Here is an 18371-nt window from a genome sequence, read left to right on the forward strand (position 1 = left end):
GTCTCGAGTCACTCACGTGCCTGACTCCACTTTGTCTTATATTTGGCTTTCTTGTTTTGACCGCTGCATTTGCCGTTGCTGCCAAGGTTTACACGAAAACACACATTTTTTGGGTTAACTGTGCGTTTCGACCAACAGGTTTGGCGTAAAATTAGCAACAGTAAATTGTTAAAAACTGGAACATCGCAGCAAAAAATAACAAGATCAATATGCAGGTGATTTAGTGAGTTATTTGGCCTTGTAATTTGTAAATATAATTAAGATAAAAAGGAAATTAATATATTAAATTATCAGAGGCATGGAATTAAGTTATTTTTTAATTATTAGCATTTAAGAATTTAATAACTGAATCAGTAAATGTATCAAAAATATTGTTCATTATCATATTATTAAATTATACTCTTTGTGATTAGACCATTTATCACTTTATCAGAGGCTTATTAATTATTTCTAATAAGTTCTAATCAATAAGAAAAACATCAAATACAAATTTCAATCGGTTTAACTAATAGACGTTGGACTGTACTCAAAGAAAGATAAAGATAAACAGCAAAGAGGAAAGCGGACGGATGACGATGGCCATAACTAAACGGATTTGTGGGCGTGCTAAAAGCGGCGACACCATCAGCGGGTCAGTTCAATTCAAAAGCGATAACAACAACACCGAGGCGCCTTTTCAGCTTCACTTGCAAATCGCATTCTAATTAGTTACGCAGCAAACCGGTTAAAATTGAGTAATTGAGTAAACAAACAACAAACCCCTCGAAATATGCGTATTGAAGAAACCGGAATATTATTTCCCAACATTGCACCACTTTGGAATGCAAACCGATCGACCGTTAACGGTTAAGAACGGTTAACCCGTTCAATTGCCATTTGTTCTATTCCGAGATGATTTTGATCACATGACCGCATTAAACATTGAGTTTGCATCATCCACAACTGACAGATTAATGGCTTATATATAGTTATGGGGTTTAAAAGATAATTAAACATCCGAACCGGTTAAGTTGGTTGGAATATAAAATCCAAAGCAACTAATTGAAAATTAGCTCAATGTATTCAGCATTTAATTATAAAATAATGCTAGCATTCTATCAGTTATTAAGTCATAATTCAAGGTAATAGTTTACCATATCTTTGAAAGTTTTAAAAATATATTTTAATACCTCCTTAACGATGATTTTTGGTTAAATCAAAATCAAGGGTTGTGAAGATTCCCTCATTTAAATTTTTGGATTATTTTTAGCACTCGCATGCTACCCAATAATGTTGTTGACAAGTTGTTTGACCTCTTTTGTGATGCTTTCATACTACTCGCCTGTATAATATACATATACTATATAATTCAATGAAATTGACTGCACGCAATTATTTTTTTGGCGACCTCAATGATGAAACAATCACGTGTCTTTAACGTAGTAAATGTATGCGATTTGATTTGTTTGTTTGTTTGTTTATGCGGGCACGCTGTGTGGCCATTTGTCAAATGTTCGTTGGTACGGAGTATGTCAGTTAGTACCAGGTATTGTATTACCTAAAACATGTTCATAATGTGGCAACAATGGTCGCTAGATGGTGGTAATTTAATATAGCAAGTGACGGGTTCGAAAAGCAGGAACTTGAAAGTCTGTGGAAACATTCAACCGTCACTGGAGCAGTTCCCCCAATCATAATTGTGGCTTTAATGTGATTCCCAAGAAGTACTCAGTCCTCATGGATCATGCCTCTTCTGATCATTAAAGGGTATTGTTTTGTGCTATTTTGACTAATCTTCTAATAATAAAAAACACCCCACAGCATTAGTTAATTATCAATACCAATCACCTCTCTGCCTGTACCGTTTCTTAACCTTTAATTAGCCACTCCTCCGAGGCAAATTAAATACGATATATAGCCGGTACAATGCCAGTCAACCATTGGAAATCCAAGCCAGATATGTATAAACAAAGCTCTCTTCACAACTGGCTGATTTCTTTCCCCCATTGAACTGAGTTTCGTTTCGTTTCGGTTGTATTTAATACATACATTTCGTTGGTTTCATTTTGTTTTTGTTGAAAAGTCCTCTGGCAATGCATTTTAAATTAAATTTAATTACAGTCAAAACAAAGATACAAGTAATTATAAGAGAGGTGACGCCCTGCCCTCGAGGCAAAGCCGAAAAGGTGAAAGAAATGTCAAACGAGACTCGGATCAGTTTAAATGCGAAATAAAAGAGGTGCCTGTCTGCCTTGTAATGCAAATTGAAGTGAAACTGAAAATATTCGAAATATTTACTCTTGGATCGACCGGCTAGACGGGTCTTGAGGATAGGAAATTGGGAATATCTAGCAGGTCATAAAATAACATAAGATATGTGGTTATGCAAATAAGAAGTGTTGGGTTTATTAGCCCAGATTATGAGATACTTGGCCAGCAACTTCTCCTACTCCCTACTTCTAGTGAAATTTCTCCAATATAATAAAACTTACTTCATAGAGAGCAAGTTGAAAGATATGGGAAAGCGAGAAATAGATGATTGATAGCACAGATCGAAGATAACTGGGTTATGTGTGCACAAGTGGAATTGTGGAATTGGAGTTGTAGAGTTGTAGAGTTAGAGAAGAACACAAAAAGTACTCTCAAGTGTTTGTCGAGGTCGGAAAAGAAATCGTGATGTAAATTATTATTATTAAATGTCTGCTAACCAGGGCGATAAGAGAAAATAGAATGGAAAAGTTTTGCATCTAAAATTAGATTCGTTAAGCTTGCCAAGAAAGAAGCCTGACAATTACATGACAATTTAAGTAGTTTCCCTTTATATTCACTAAATATTTCACTTATAAATAATTCTCTGATCCCAAAGATATCATGTGGAATGCGATATATAGTACATTCAAGGCATCCCATTCACATTCCATCTTCGTGGTGAAGGTATTTACACGATCATTATTGTCCGAGGTGGACATTTTCGGATGGATCCGACCTTATGGATGGCAATTGGCAATTTTTCGATGGATATGGCCAACGTTTATGGCCCAGGCATTGAATACTGTTTTGGCTTTCGGCTGAGACGCGCACGGATTACCAATCTGAATGCATTTTGAAATACAATTTTCTTTGTTTGGTTTCGATTTCGCTATTTTGTTTTTATTTATATTATTTTTTTTGTCTTATTTTGCACAGACTTTCACCCCGGGCAAGAGAAGACTAGACTAATCATATTTGTGGCTTTTGGTGGCCTTTCGTTTTCCGGTGATTCATAAATATTTACCCTTTTCTTGATGTATCTCGCTATTTTCGAGATTTTCATTGTTTTGGCACTCATTTTTGGTGGCGGCTAAAGAGTCGCAGAATCTCAGGCGGAAGACTGAAGACCGAGAGAGCGAGAAAGAGAAAGAGAAAGAGAGAGCAGCGAGCGAGAGCTCTTGTTTCTTTTCTTCTGTGTTCTTTTGTGGCTAATTTTGGACACGATCTGGCCAGAAAGCGGAAAATCCCGAGCACAAAACACGATGCTGTTTGCACAAGTGCAATATTCAAATATTCATCTATTCGATGGCGAATCAAGTCACATTTTTGGGGGACAATTCAGAGAATCTGATGCCACACACAATTCACACCACGAATACGAAATGATATCGATTCTACAAAGACTGAGAGGCGACGCGACTGTGCGGCTTGGATGTGTTGCGAAAACTAAACTAAACACCAGGCCAATCGCTGGCTCAGTCCACACAGTCGCAGTCGCAGTCACAGTCGCTGCTGCTGCTGCGCCAGCAACAATAATAACAACACAGTCAAGAGCAACAACAAACAGTAAAAACATTAACAATATCAACAACAGCAGCAGCAGCAGCAGCAAAACGTGGCTCAGCTGGTTGCTGCTGCCGCTTCTCTGCTGCTGATAACTTGTCTATGCTTATTTTTATGGACGCCACTGTGAGTGGAGAAGGCTGAATGATCTTTTGTCTTGGAATTTTAATTCTTGAATCTTTCTTTTACGGGAAGCAGAGAAGCTTCTGGTCAATACAGATTATGCAGATTCAGGGGTAACCTATAGGTTGATCAAGTTGATAGGGTTCTTAGCAATTTGTTATTCGGTTCAGAGGGTTCTTAAGAATATTAATAAAATATGAATTAAATTATAATTCATAAAAACTTGCATAACTTGGTGTCATATTTTAATTTTGTGATAACTAAAGATTGTAATAATTGCAGGATTTTCTATATAAAACTATAAATAGTTCTTATATCTTAAGCTTATTTACAAATATTTGTTATAATTATTCAAATTCGTCTTGTCTTTTGGTTAATTATATGGATAATCAAGTTTTTAGAGTGTTTATATATTTTGTAGACTTCAAATGCCACCATTTAGGGGAAGGTTGGGTATGTATTGATTTTATTTCGTAATATTTTGTTAACATTTGTACGTATTAGTTGCATTTCTACCTATTCTCTAAAGCCCCTTGAGAGTCTAATTAAAATGCCACTACTGTAGCTTGTTTGTTTTTATGCAACTTTATTAAAAAAGTGCGTTTTAACCCTCTTTAAACCAAGTAAATATTTGGAAATGGTTTAATAATAAGAGCTAATTTAAACAAGAATTTACTCCTGTTCAAGATTATTAAGAAAATACGTTTCAGAAATGTAAAATAATGTTATATTTTACGGCTAAATATAGCTTTCTTTATTAATCGATATATAGAACCGATTCAATAAATTAGCAAGTTAAACAACAAAAGATGTTTACTAAAAAACACCGAATTTTCTATACCCTTGCAGACAAAATCCTGCATAACTCTGTCAAAAATCCATTAAATTTCAAAAGGAAAGCTTTTCTATATCAGTTTTTGTTAGATTAATAAATCTGCATACTCAATTTAATTTTCTAATTTTTGTCAAATTTTGACAACCTCTTATCTTTTTTTGAAATTTCGGAAAAATTTCAAAAAATTGTTTTTCCACCGGACAAAGTTATATCGACTCTGCTATTCATGCTGATCAAGAATATATATGCTTTATAGGGTCGGAAATGTCTAACTACTTCACTACTTTACAATCTTCTGAAACTGCAAAAGTTTTACTAATTCTCAAGTTGATCCAACTTGGATAATCAATGGGTTAAGCCGCTCCCCTGTCCCTGTTCCCGGTAATTGCTTTTCAGGTGTTTGCTGCGCTTTGGTTTACAGCTATGCAAACATATTAACTGCTATGCTAATCAATTGATTGCACACCGTCTATATTTATTGCTTCGCTGTGCCATTTGTTTACCTTTCCCGTTTTAAAACGAAGCACTGCTGGATGTGAGTGTGTGAGTACACTCATTCCAATTAGTATGCATTCCTTGGAAGGTAATCAAAGTCGTAAAGGGTTTTCCGAATGCACCTGTGGAACGCTTAACGATGCACCCTCGCTTATGAAACGGAAAATTCTAGATTGATTCGCAGATAAATATGTCAATATGTAATTTGTGGGAATAATCAAGATCAAGAAAAGGTTAAAGATCCTTTTTGTTTAACTATACTATTTATAAATCTAACCCCTGATTAAAAAGATTAAGGTTGGTGTAATCAATCAAATTCAATTTGGTAAACAAACGAATTTAAATCCGGCTCATTTCCACTTAATTCCAGTTTGTACTATTATTTTCTAGTTATGTATTTCGTTTGATTGAATGCATTCAGATATAGAGATTACTCAATTAACTATCATGTCGCACATTCAGATGACTTAAAGTTGATATGATGAAATATTGTAATTGGTTAATGAATGCATTTAATTATTGTTAAAGCTTTGATATAGAATTGTAATTATTGAAATAACATATCATTGGACTATATTAATTATTTATTTGCATAACTTGTGGGATTATTTTCTGATTAATTATTACACAGAACAAAAACTGCTAAAGATAACTCCCATAAGTAAATACCAGCACATATTAACCTGTAAATAGTCCCCCAAAATGTATTATTATTCGTTCAAAATAAGATAATAAACACTTCTTAATTATTCCAAACCGCACCCAGTTCAGGAACAATACTATATCCAAGTGGGGAGGAGTCAGAGAGTGTTCCCGAGAGGAATACTTAAAAGGCTCTTAACCACCCCCCTAAAATCCAAGTGATAAAAATATTACTGCAACACACATTAAGCCAGTGTTTATATGAGACTGCAATAATAAAGTGCGCAATTTAATATAAAAAAGTGCACTTACAATGTGTCCCGGGGGCTCTTTTGATAACCCAAGAGATAGGGCTGTGCAAATATGCAAATTGAACAGATGATTCCAATGATGATGGCGATGAAGATGAGATGCGAGGAGGCCTTTTGACAATCCAATTCCAATTGTCCTCCCGGCTTCGTTCGTAAAATTCATTGAAGCCAATTGATGGTACAAGTACATATAAGCGGGATATTCATACATACACTTGTTTGTTTATACTATATATACATATATCTATATATGTAGATATAGGCAGAGCAATTGGGAGTCGAAGCTGATTCGGTTGGCGTCATGGGAATTGGGGGGTGTGACTTGACCGACCGATCTTCAACCACTAATTGAGCGTTTAGGCAGAACAACAGAAGCCAAGCTCTAATAATATAAAGTGTGCGCGTCACTTGCTTTTATTTTCACATTATTTTATTTCGCTATTTTTATACACCTGAACCGGATTTAGCATCGAAAAAAATAATAGATGGTGATGATCATCAGTTCGCAAAGGCAGCGAAAAAATAAAGCAAACTAATTAAAAAAGCGGCAAAAACCGGCTAAATGACAATCGCTGTGGATGGGTCGTCTTCGTTTAGATTTAATTAGAATATAGTTAAATGTAGTTAGCTATAAAGCAGAGCTCCCTCGATCCAAATCTATTGGAATTTAATTAAAACCATTTTTAATTGAAGCATTTAAAGATGAAACCTCTCGTATAAACAATTTATGTTCAGCACGCGCCTGTCGTGGCATAAGTAGACTAACTTAACCGGTTTATGGGAATAATAAACACGAAGCACATATATTTTTTATAAATTAAGCTAAGCATTTGTGCTCCTCATTCATAGTTAATTTTTGTAAAAGAAAAGAATGCTTTAACACCTCATAATATAATATCTATGCAGCATATTGTGAGGAACTAGTTTATTTTTATACCCGTGCAGGGTATTATAATTCTAGTCAGAATTTTGCAACGCAGTGAAGTACATATATATAATCTTGATTATTTATCTAATTTAATTCAAAGCTATCTTTTATTATTATAGAATTTCGTTTTTAGTTTTATGAAAATCGGAATACAATGTAAAATAACCGCCAGAGAAACTGTCAAATATTGAGAATCAGTAAGTATCTATGACCAGTACCTAACTATGATCAGTAAGTATCTATGATCAGTAAGTATCAATGACCAGTAAATATCTATGAACACTAATAAACAATGACTTGCAACTTTGGAACCCAAAACAATTCTGAGACGTGGCCGGCAGAAGTCATTTGTTAGAGCTAGTTGGTAATATGCGAGATTTGTTTTGGAACAACGAGCAACCTATTTTAATGAAACTATGGAGTTATTCTTCTATATAATTTTTTATATAAGTCGGAGCATGGCGAATCGGTGGACTATACATATATGCAATGGAAGTATATTTCCGTTCATATAATATCATAATATTATAATAGCAGTGATTAGCTTTCTCTCGCCCTCTCTTTCTGTATGCCTCTATAAGCCTCAGCCTCCCTCTCTCTCTCGCTCTCTTTCTTACTCACAATAACATTTGGTATGTCTGCCTCTTTCTGTTGCAGCTCTAGAGAATGCGCTTTCGCTCTATCTCCCTCTGTTGCAGCTCTAGAGGTAGCTCTTACTCTCTCGCTCTCACTTTCTCTGTTCTCTTGCCTCGGGAACTATAAATAGAGGCACTTTGTGCGCCGCGACCTCAGTCAGTCCTAGGGGTACCTAGTGTTAACATCAAAAGTGATAGTGATAGTGATTAACATTCGACCTCAAAAATATGACGTGGCCAATGGAATACAATTGGATAACCAGGAAGTGATCTTCGATACGATGATTACCCTACTTAAAGTCACCAAGATTATAAATCTGCATTGGAAGGAGGTAAGCAATGACGTGTCCTCAACTGCGGTAAGTTTTAATCATGATAATTATATCTTATACCTATTATATTATTATCTCATATACATATATACATACATGCTATAGGAGGTATTCAGGCCTTGATCTAGATTTAGTTCCGCTATACATTTATTATACTCTTTCAGGGAATTATAAATTCAGTCAGAAGCTTCTATATATATTCTTGATCAGCATTATCTTTGAAAATTTGTACAAAATAAATGATAACATTTTCAGTTTTTAATAGATTTTCATTAAATTTAAGATGTAGCCTTTTTATATTATTTTACAATTTTATGTAAAATTTCATGAAAATCGGAAATCTATATCACATAGCTGTCATACAAACGATCGTTAGATACAGACGAAAACACAGAAATTTGAATGTAAAACTGTAACTTTAAATATGTTTTTTGACATAAATATATATAATTTATATTGTGTTAATTCCTAGTGATCCAATTTCAATCTGCAAAATTCCGAAGATAGCTTCCTTTATTGTTTAGCATAAATTAAGACATATACCTAAAAATTCCTAAATAAATGTTTAGTATCTCTGCAGGTAATTAAATTTCACAGAATCTCCTATCTTTATAAAATACATGGCACGTGTATAATCCCAAGATAATCCATAATCCTGGTTTATTTTCGGCTTTAATTTGAACTCAAGGTAAGCTTAAAAATTACGCAATTGCTAGGCATTATCTGAAATAATATGCATCTTGTCTTGACCAGAAATAAAGAAACACCGAAAATATCAACAGCTGCAATATGCTTTGTTGCTTTATATATTTTTAAACTTGGATGGCTTGGGGCTATTTTGACTCTGCGGAAGTTTTAAGTTTAGTTTATAAACTGAAGTCCGCAACGGAAGCAGCTTCAAATGATGCTTTGTCACTCACAGCTGTCATCGGTGGTTCGCTTATAAATATAAATATATGTATATTGAAAAAGAGAGATAACCCCTTGAGTACCAAGATTCTATTGATAACTATGCTGAGCTCCCTTTTTAGTGTATTTTCCGTTCAAGATTGCGAATGTTTTGAGGCAACGCTAATGAGGAAACAATTTGCTGAAACATCGCTACTGATAAGCCAGGAAAATTGTCCGTACTCGCGATAAGAAACAACAAAAATCTTGGATCCAGCTTGGAACAGCTTGAAACCCGAAAATAAAGTAAACTTAAGTTACTCATCGATCGTGATCCCAAATTAGGAGTTGGCACGCTTATGGTAAGGTGAAAACGTGCCCATAAAAATTGCGCAAACAAATCAAGCGAAAGGCGCTAATTGTTGTAAAAACGCGCTGATAAATTAAATATTATCTGTTTCCCCCAAGTACAGCAGCTGGTGTTGGTGGTGGCTTTTAAAAGCCACGTTAAATATTGCGAAATAGAGCCGCCAAGTCGTCGAATCCAATCTAATTAGCATATCAATTTGGCGCTTTGTGTTGATATACGAAGAATGTGGTTAACTCGAAAGGGGGCAGAATATCAAGGGGCCGGCTCTAGATTGGCTCTCAGGTGATATAAGGCGATCGCCGGCAAGGTTGGACTCGTGTCTGTGGATCGTATATATTATGCATGTAAATGGGTTACGTTGTCGGTGTTAGGCTAGGTTGGGTAACGCGGCCACCATACTCTAGTTTCAAGTAATGATTAAGCCTTAAAATGAGTGATTTGTGGTTTAATTTGGGTGATGATGAAGCCACAGAAGCCCCAGAGAAGGTTTATGAACTCACATGATTGAGGGGATTAAGTGCGAGATAATATACTATGATCTAAGGATGGATATATAAATCTCAATTCCCTGCTAAGTTTCCTTTATAGAAGCTTTAAAAATTGGAATTATAAAACCATTATCAACGTTAAACCCTCTCATCCATTTCCTTATAAGAAAACTCATTTCTGCATCTAAAAAGTTAACTAAATGTTATTGAATTAATACGATTTGCTTTGGTTCTTCACCCCCTTAATTAGTTGTCCTTTATTTTGTAATGTTTTGATATTAATTCGACTGATTTGAATGCAATGAAAATGTTTGAATTTAAGATGTTCTTTGAAAATGGTAACTTGGCCAATCCTAATAAAAAATAGTCGAATTTTGTAGTAAAAAAGTAAGGATTGAATTTGAAATGCTCGCTTGATAAGTAGATGAGCCAATGGATATATATATAGAGAGAGATATTAAACCAATGATGGGTGAATCAAGAGAGGTGTACACTTGGGTGCCGAGTGCTGGAGAAGGTGCCAAAGAAAGTTCGTGGGATCATTTTTAATACACTTTTTTTTTTGGTGGAAGGTGGGAAAACACAACTAAGAAAGAAAAGTGCAAACGGTGCTTAGTGTTTTGGTAAAAAACTACGACGGAAACGGAAACTAAAATACCAGCGAGCATAAAGTATTTAAAATCAACATATAAACAAACAAACTAAATAGAAGTATGCAAAAATTCAAAATTTTCACACAAGTTTCCAAAAACTTTTCTTTTTTTTTGTTAATTTTTTTGTAAGTTAAAGTTTGGTGCGGACAACACAGTTAGGTTTAGGTGAAGAATTTGTATTAAAGAATTTTTTTTTGGTCCTAACCTCGCCGCCCAACATTTCCAAGTCATGCGATGCGGCATGCGATGCCGTTTTAATGATCTTGTAGGTCTTGGCGAACGGCGCCTTTATGAGCTGTTTGTAGTCACAGGAGGTTAATTATCATATATGGCACATATATATTTATGGATTTAAGTGGGTACTCGGACCCATTTTGATGGCAGTTTGTTTTGTTTTCGATATTGTCGACATTGTTTCGATTGGAAAAACAAATGCAAATCAAATTGTAAGATACGAAAGAAAGAAGAAAAAACAGGAAAAGAAGGAGAAAACGCATGTACAATACACGTGGGGAAAAAAATTGTAAACAAGATATACGATTATATAAGTATGTATAGAAAAACTTTGGCGTAAATTGTCATTAATTAGTAATTATTAAATCGATTTCTGAGGCATATATAACCTAAAGAAGCAAATGTAATATTTCGTTTCGTTTCGGAATTTGAAAATGTCGTGGAAAAAGAGCTCGAGAGAATCGTTGAAAAATATGTATACATATATATATAGAACAATTCGAGGAGAAAGCTCAGAGCAAAGAGTTAAACGATATGGAAATAGATAAAGAGAGAGACGGTCGCGCGAAAGGAATCTCGCTGTATGCGGATGTGGACTCACCTCCCAGGACTCGCGGGTCAGGTCGCTAATCTCTTCGCCATCCTGGCTGCCGCCTCCAATGCCGGCCTTGGTGGTACCGCTCTTGGTCCACTCAGTATCCTCCTGGATCAACTCGAAGCCACGCGCCTTGATCTGCTCTTCGTCCAGCTCACCGTACAGGTGTTTCACCCAGGTGTTTATGAAGCGATAGAGCTCATCAACGCTGCAATTGAATAATTCAAATATAAGTATATATCTGATAAGTAAAAAGATCATCCCAACTAACCGATTCTTGGGCACACTGAACCAATACTCGGCGCGCAACTTGTTCTTGCCATAAGACATGACAGAGGTTGGCAGCGGTATGGCCTTGCCTATGGGTTTACCCATGCGCAGGCGCAGATACAATGGTGGGTCGAGGCAGGCTCGGGCCGGGCGTGGTATGAGTTCTGCAAAAGAGAGTTCAATATAAGTTAGTTTGCTGTAACTTCCATTGATTTCCGGTTTTATTATCTTACTGTCCACACTGATAAAGAGCTCCGGTTTGTCATCCATGGAGACCATGGAGCGGTAGTCCAGTTTGGGTGCCTGCTTGGCCTCCTTCAGCTTGGTGCTGGACGAAGTGCCCTCCGACGAGTGCGGGCGTATAAAGGTACCAATTGAGGAACGTCTGGTGAGGCACACAATGTTAGATGGTAAGCAAAGATTCAAAAAGATTCTATATATATATAGACAACAGGAACGACTTGAAATTTACACTGTAACTCAAGAATGTAGCTGATGAATGAATCAATAGAAATCATAATATGAACGAATGTGCTCGGTGAAATTACATATAGACTTCTTTGCGCTTCAACACTACAACATCAACAACAAGAGCAACAAGAGCAACGAATCCAACAACGGCAAACAACACAATTGATCCCTCCTTACCCATAGGTCAGATGACCCTCGGAATGTGTCGAGTGCGGAGTCAATGGCGGCACAGGTGAGCCACCAGAGTCCTCGGACGGTGTTTTCGAAAATAGATTCCCGCCCAGCTCTGAGACCAGAGTGATGGGCGAGCTATGTACATATGCCATGTGAAAATTATGTGGTGTTTATCGTATAGAGGTTGTGTGTGTGTGGGTAGTGTTGTGTTGTGTTGTGCAGTGTTCATATGTTATGAGCGGGCATAAGTGGAGCATGTATGTATGTTTAGCAAAGCAGCCGATCCGCACAAAACGAAGGTAAGCATTTGGATATTATTTTTGTTTCGGTTTTAAAAAAACGAAATAAACAAAATTTGTTGGCACCAATTATAGTCAGAGATCGCTGAACGTAAGTCATATCATCATTCGTCTCGGGGTCAACTCACCTTGAGAATACTTTCGAAAATACGCTCTGGTTGGAGTCGCCCGTGTTGGGCGCCGACTCCGTGTCACCTGATTTGTTTAGGCTGCCGCCCACGCCGCCGGGCGGCACGGCTCCGCCCTCGCCGGTCAGACCCTCCACCCAGGTCAAGGGGTACGAGAGACGCTTCAGCATCTGAAAACATAGGGTTAAATTTTAATATTTAATATTATTAAATATTACTTCTAGTTTACCTTGTTTTTCTTCTCCGTCTGCTTGTCGGTCGCTGCCGCCGAGGCAGCTGCCTGGGCCTGAGCCTGTTGGGCAGCCTCATCGTCCACGCTAAAGCTGACGCTGGAGGTCTTCTTACGCGCCCCGCCACCGGTGCCGGCGTCCAGGCTCTGGCCCAGGATGGTGCTGCGCGGCGGGGATTCACTAAAGTGCGTCGGCACAATGGTTTTCGGTGGCACCCAGTCAGAACTGAGGACAATGTCCGCGTCACTGTAAACGGTTTTCTTTGGTATCGGCTGTACGTTGGGAACGGGCTCGCGGATATCGATGCCGGAGTCGTAGCAGGACTGCTTGGACAACTGCTCCAAGTGCTCCAGATCGATGCCGGACGGCGGCAGGGGGCCAACGGCTGAGGCGGCAGCAGCAGCTGCTCCTCCCAGCGGCTGGCTTGGTGGCACGCCGCTCACCGAACTGGTGGCCGAGTGAGGGTCCTGGACCCGGGCACCGCTATCCACGGTTATGTTGGACTCGTTGTCCGCCTCGTCTTCCGATGATCTTCGGGAATTAGACAAATAATAGCTGAGTAATATTTGGGGGCGTGGCACACAAATAGACACACATATTTATGTACAAGTGGGTTTGTTGTGGGTGTAATGTAAGGGGTTTGGTGTGTAAAGCGTTTGGTTTGCATTTATGGTAAGGGGTTTGTCGTGGCGTGGTTCGAAATATGAAAATAAAAACACAAAAATACAAACATAAAGTTATTAACTTTAAGCAATAAAAAGGTTGTCTTCGGCAAGCCAAAGCATTAGCTGCTCCCACAGGTGCGTCGCATCTAAATAGATTACTTGGAGATAAGACAAATAGTTCACCTAGTTATTTTCCAAGCTAATTATTTTATGAAAGCTACTTGAGATAATATACGTAAGTCTAAAAAAAGAAACTGCGAAATATATTCTTTAATAAGATCTTGAATCACTCTTTGTTTGTCAATCAAAGGGAATTCTGAACAGATTTAAATCAAATTAATCAAAAATAGAGCCATACAAAGGAAAGTTCCTGCCTGATAAGTAGTCCTAATGGCTTTCACGCAATCAGTGTTATCTTTGAAGCATATTTATATCATGAAAACATTAATAAAGAAATTCTAAGGGCAAAGTCCAGGGATTAAAATATCTTTTTGGTGCTATCCGTAATTATTTACATTAAATAAAATATATACAAAATTAAAAATGTTTCAACAATGAATAAAATTCCTCTGAGAGAGAAGAATTAAGCAGCAGTTGTTTATACAGAAACTGAAGCAAGCTGGGCAAACACTTACCGGTCTTTGCTCGGAACGGCCCAGTGGTGGTCCAGCAGACTCTTGCGTCGCTCCTCCAAGGTGCTGCGTGTGTTTGAGAGGCCCAACCCGACCTTCTTGTCCTCATCATCTTGAGCGTCAGTCTTAGCGCTATCTTTGGCTTCACCAGATGAGTCCTGAATAAATGATAAAAGGAAATTAGATAACTTTTAAGGAGAAGAGGATATGGGGAAAGCTCACCACACGTTCGCGGTCGAAGGCTTTGGGAAAGGCGTCGCCATCGCGTCCAGTGCTGGAGCAGAGCGACTCCTGGTCGTCGGCAATCTCCAAGGATCCAATTTCAGCTAATAATTAAGGAGAATAACTGAATTAGTTCGGTAGAAAATAATTATAGGACAACAACATGAATTCTACTGAGGATTTTAGACTTTAACTGCATTATTTAATGGCTTTTTATATAGAGATATGGCGCGGAGTCTTAGAGGTCTTTAAATTTGATCGTATTTACTGCTTTCCATAGAAAATGCTGCCGATAAAAGTTAAGTTTGGCTTTCGCAATTGAATTTAACGATCTACTTAAACGGCAAATAGTGTTACGTAGCCTATAGTTTATAGTATTTCTATCATGACTTTGCAGGGTCACTGACTCACCATCCAAGCGATCTTTACTGGCCTCGCCATCTTCGCCCAGCAGGGGCTGCTGCTCAGACAACTCCTTGGAATCCTCCTCAACTAATACTGGTTTCGGGTAATAGATCTCCGGCTTCTCCGTATCGCCTGATCCGCTGCCAGAAGCTAGGCCCTGGCCGGCCCCACCTGCCACTCGCATGTGCGCAATGTCGTGGAAAATGGCCGCGTTGACAACCAGCTCCATGGGCGCAATGACACCATAGCTCTCCGGGCCATGCTCGATGACCAGCGGATCGCTGACATTCGGATCGAACATGACGGCATTGGGCGTGACCAGAAGGACGCCGCCCACGACGCCCTGTCCGTCTGTAATGTGGCGCACATTGATCTTGAGGAAGCGCTGGGTAATCACCGGATCGTCGCTCTTGTTGGCCTCCTCCTCCGCCTGCTGTTGGCTGCTATTGGACACGCGCTCAATGTGACCCGGCTTCGGGGATCCGGGGCGTAGGCCCTCGAGTATGTCTGCAAGAAATGGCATTTAATTAATATAAAATATCATATATTGGGTGCAAGTGGTTTTCGGTGGGGCTTCAGTGGGAGGTGATTTTTATCAACTACACACCCGTTGTTGCCGGCGATAAGATAGTGAAAGCAAAATTGATATATGGGATAGTTTAAACTAAATCTGCGCCTTGTGACCTCCTTTGTTGTTTTAAGCTAAACGTACACCGCTGCTGCGTCTAGTGATGAGAATGGTGATGATTTTAGCTACTTAAAGGTACAAGATACAAGATACAAGATAAAAAGTTCACGTTTCTCGCTTTTCTAGTACAAAAAATGCATATTATATAACTTGGAATACTGGAAAAATGAATTTATGGAGAAAGGGTTGTTTTTTTAAATAAAGGATACCAATATTTTAGCTTAGTAATTAAACAAACAAACTTTTGCCTTTCAGAATCTCGTTTTTCACACTTTTATACTACAAAACAGAGTTAAACGGATCGTGTTACCTAACTAGTTTAAATAGCTAAACTAAAGTTACTCAGGTATCTGAAAGATACAATTGTACCTACTCAGGGTAACGTGTCGAAATGTACCTAGACCGAACTAAATACTATTTATTCAGTTGCACATCACTGGCCTGGTGCGTTACGATTTCCGGAGATAGGGTGGCGACAACGTGACCCGTCGTCAGTCGGGAAACAAGGTGCCTTTTCTTCCGGAACGCCACCTGGAGTGGCCCTTCAAGGTCTTCAGCCTTTTTGTCAACCGCAATTAACACTTAATCACTTATTGTCGAGTCAAGGCGAGGCGACAACACAAACAATGGGGAGAAAAACAAACAAGCACCTCCATTCCGCCAGAAGACAGCCGTGTGCATGCTGAAGCTCGAGATCTTAAGTACGTCCTGCTGCACTATACACGTCGTGGATTCCGCCGCTTAATCAACGTGGCTTTCGGCAAACAGTCAATTTGACTTTTATCGCCTGTTTGCAGGTGCAAAACAACCGAGAGAAACACGTTCAGGTAAATATGTTTTGTTTTTAGGCTAGAGAAGTCACACTAGCGATAGCTCTATCGATAATATCACTCTTGCGATGACACTATCGGTTTTTTTCACAAGGGTGAAAATAAATATTTGTATTAATTTTTTAGTTTTCGAATGCTTGTTTTTATGAAATTAAATATATAGTTGTATATTATATACATTTAATCTTTATAATATGAGCTTGTTTGTCGATATTCGACTGATATTTTGGTTGAGCAATCTAATATCGATATTCCATAACTACGCAAAAATCATCGAACAAAAGGTGGGAAACATTGCTAGTCAGATGTCTATGGCGGGAAATTAAAAATTTAAGCTTATATTTAGAGGGGATTCCCAGAATTCTTTTGATTTATATATTTCTTTTGTATATATATTTATGTATATTAAGCTGATGTTATACCTTCTATTGATAATTGATTATGGTTGATTATTTGATGATCATGCACGTAATCATTCTATAAATATTTTTAAAGTTAATTTTGTACTGTTTTTGATTCAAAATAAATAAATTGATAGCTTAAACTTGTGTAAAAGATTATATAAGATTATATTTTGTAGTATTATTTTAATTTTCAGTGAAGCATGCATTCTGAATAAGTATTCAAGTGTAGTTTGAACTGAAGATGAGTTTAATTGAAAAAAAAAATAAACTATATGAGAATTTTGCAGTCGTGATGTTTAAAAATAAATATGTATATATATTACTAATAAATTAGGTGCTTATTTGAATTGGTAAGGGTTTTCCAAATAATTATATTAATTAAAAAAATTAATTGAAACAAAAATGGCAAAGCTCGTGCAATTGCAACTAAAAGACGGAGGCTGGGCGTTGGGCATTGCTGGCAAAGCTTCACTATCGTCGCACCAATTGCACCATTCCCTGACCCTGTCCACGGAGCGGAGCGTCCTTCCACTCGCATCGGATCGGATCGGATTGAAGCGGATCGCTTGGGCTTACCTTTCTCGCGGCTCTCGTCGCCGGACAACTTGCGCTCAATTGGGCTGGACTTGCCGGATAGGCTGCCTCCGTCCGGGTCGTTGGTGGAGCTGCTGGAGGCGTCGTCTTTGGCACTCTTGTCCGGCACCAGCAGCTGCTGGCCCGGGTAGATGAAGGAGCTGTTCAGCCGGTTGAGGTGGGTCAGCTCCGAGGGCGTGGTATCGAAACGGGCCGCCACGGAGGTCAGGGTGTCGCGATTACCCACGGTGTAGGAAATGGTGGGTATGGTGGGCAATGAAGACTTTTGCCCTGCGAAAGAACACAAACAGAAATAATAATAATTAATAATACAAAACAATGATGACTGCGCTGTTAGATATGTACTCCGTGTGGCCGTGGGCACCGGGATCGGGGGACGCTGCTCGAAGACCGCAAACAAATCGCTATCGGGTAGCAGGTGGGAGTAGACCACACCTGTGGACGGAACCTGCTCCCGGCAGAGGTAGATAACCGCAAACTCATTGGTCGCCAGATGCCAATAAATCTCAACCACTTCCATGTTCTTTCCCGATTTTCTCCGAATTAACCAACACTCTCTTTTGTGCGCCAAAATGTCAGGCTCATTGTGGCTGTCCACCTCTTTCAAACTGTCAGCCAGCTGGTTGTAAAGCGTCTTCATTAACTTTGGCGCGCTCTTTGAAATCCTAATATTAACATGATGCCACTGCCACCGAACCGAGTGAATAACAAATGCGACTGCCAACCGGCACACAAGCCCAAACCGAACAGACATCAAGGTGATAAGGGAAAAAACTGATAAGCATAAATTTATAGGTAACCCCAGCGGGGGTTTGATATAACATTTTCCCGACATGACTCAACCTATATGATTTTTGAAGCCGATTGAGTTGTACCTTTTGATGTTTTTCTATAAACAACGATAAGTAATGCCGAGTAATAATGATAAAAAATTGCTGCCCATTAAGTTGTGTCTAAAATTCTGTTTAGTTATTAACATAAAAGAGTAGTCTCTCCCCCCCTAATTTTGCCTAAATTTCATTAAACAGTAATTAATTG

At 38.3% G+C, this 18371-nt stretch overlaps 1 protein-coding gene across 43 annotated transcripts in view; it reads right to left on the minus strand.

Moving 5' to 3' along the window:
* Positions 1 to 18371, minus strand: part of mtd (TLD domain-containing protein mustard) — a 90647-nt gene that overhangs the window by 14907 nt on the left and 57369 nt on the right. For 9 of the 43 annotated variants that reach the window (XM_086826182.1, XM_086826185.1, XM_086826191.1 and 6 more), the window contains 11 exons: positions 17316 to 17603; positions 14824 to 15324; positions 14413 to 14516; positions 14194 to 14348; positions 12893 to 13448; positions 12664 to 12833; positions 12240 to 12371; positions 11825 to 11976; positions 11593 to 11755; positions 11328 to 11529; positions 10698 to 10787 (listed from right to left, as the gene is read on the minus strand). In XM_086826182.1, the coding sequence (XP_086682308.1) occupies positions 10698 to 10787; positions 11328 to 11529; positions 11593 to 11755; positions 11825 to 11976; positions 12240 to 12371; positions 12664 to 12833; positions 12893 to 13448; positions 14194 to 14348; positions 14413 to 14516; positions 14824 to 15324; positions 17316 to 17603 (2513 nt within the window). Of the gene's footprint in view, positions 1 to 2921; positions 3198 to 3253; positions 3716 to 10697; positions 10788 to 11327; positions 11530 to 11592; positions 11756 to 11824; positions 11977 to 12239; positions 12372 to 12663; positions 12834 to 12892; positions 13449 to 14193; positions 14349 to 14412; positions 14517 to 14823; positions 15325 to 16155; positions 16395 to 17315; positions 17604 to 17678; positions 18270 to 18371 lie in introns of those variants that run through there. The other 34 variants (XM_086826186.1, XM_086826187.1, XM_086826193.1 and 31 more) reach the window with 17 other exon arrangements.

The sequence above is a fragment of the Drosophila serrata genome, unplaced genomic scaffold (genome assembly GCF_035046125.1).
Source record: "Drosophila serrata isolate PLE 108 unplaced genomic scaffold, ASM3504612v1 contig_156, whole genome shotgun sequence".
NCBI lineage: Eukaryota > Metazoa > Arthropoda > Insecta > Diptera > Drosophilidae > Drosophila > Drosophila serrata.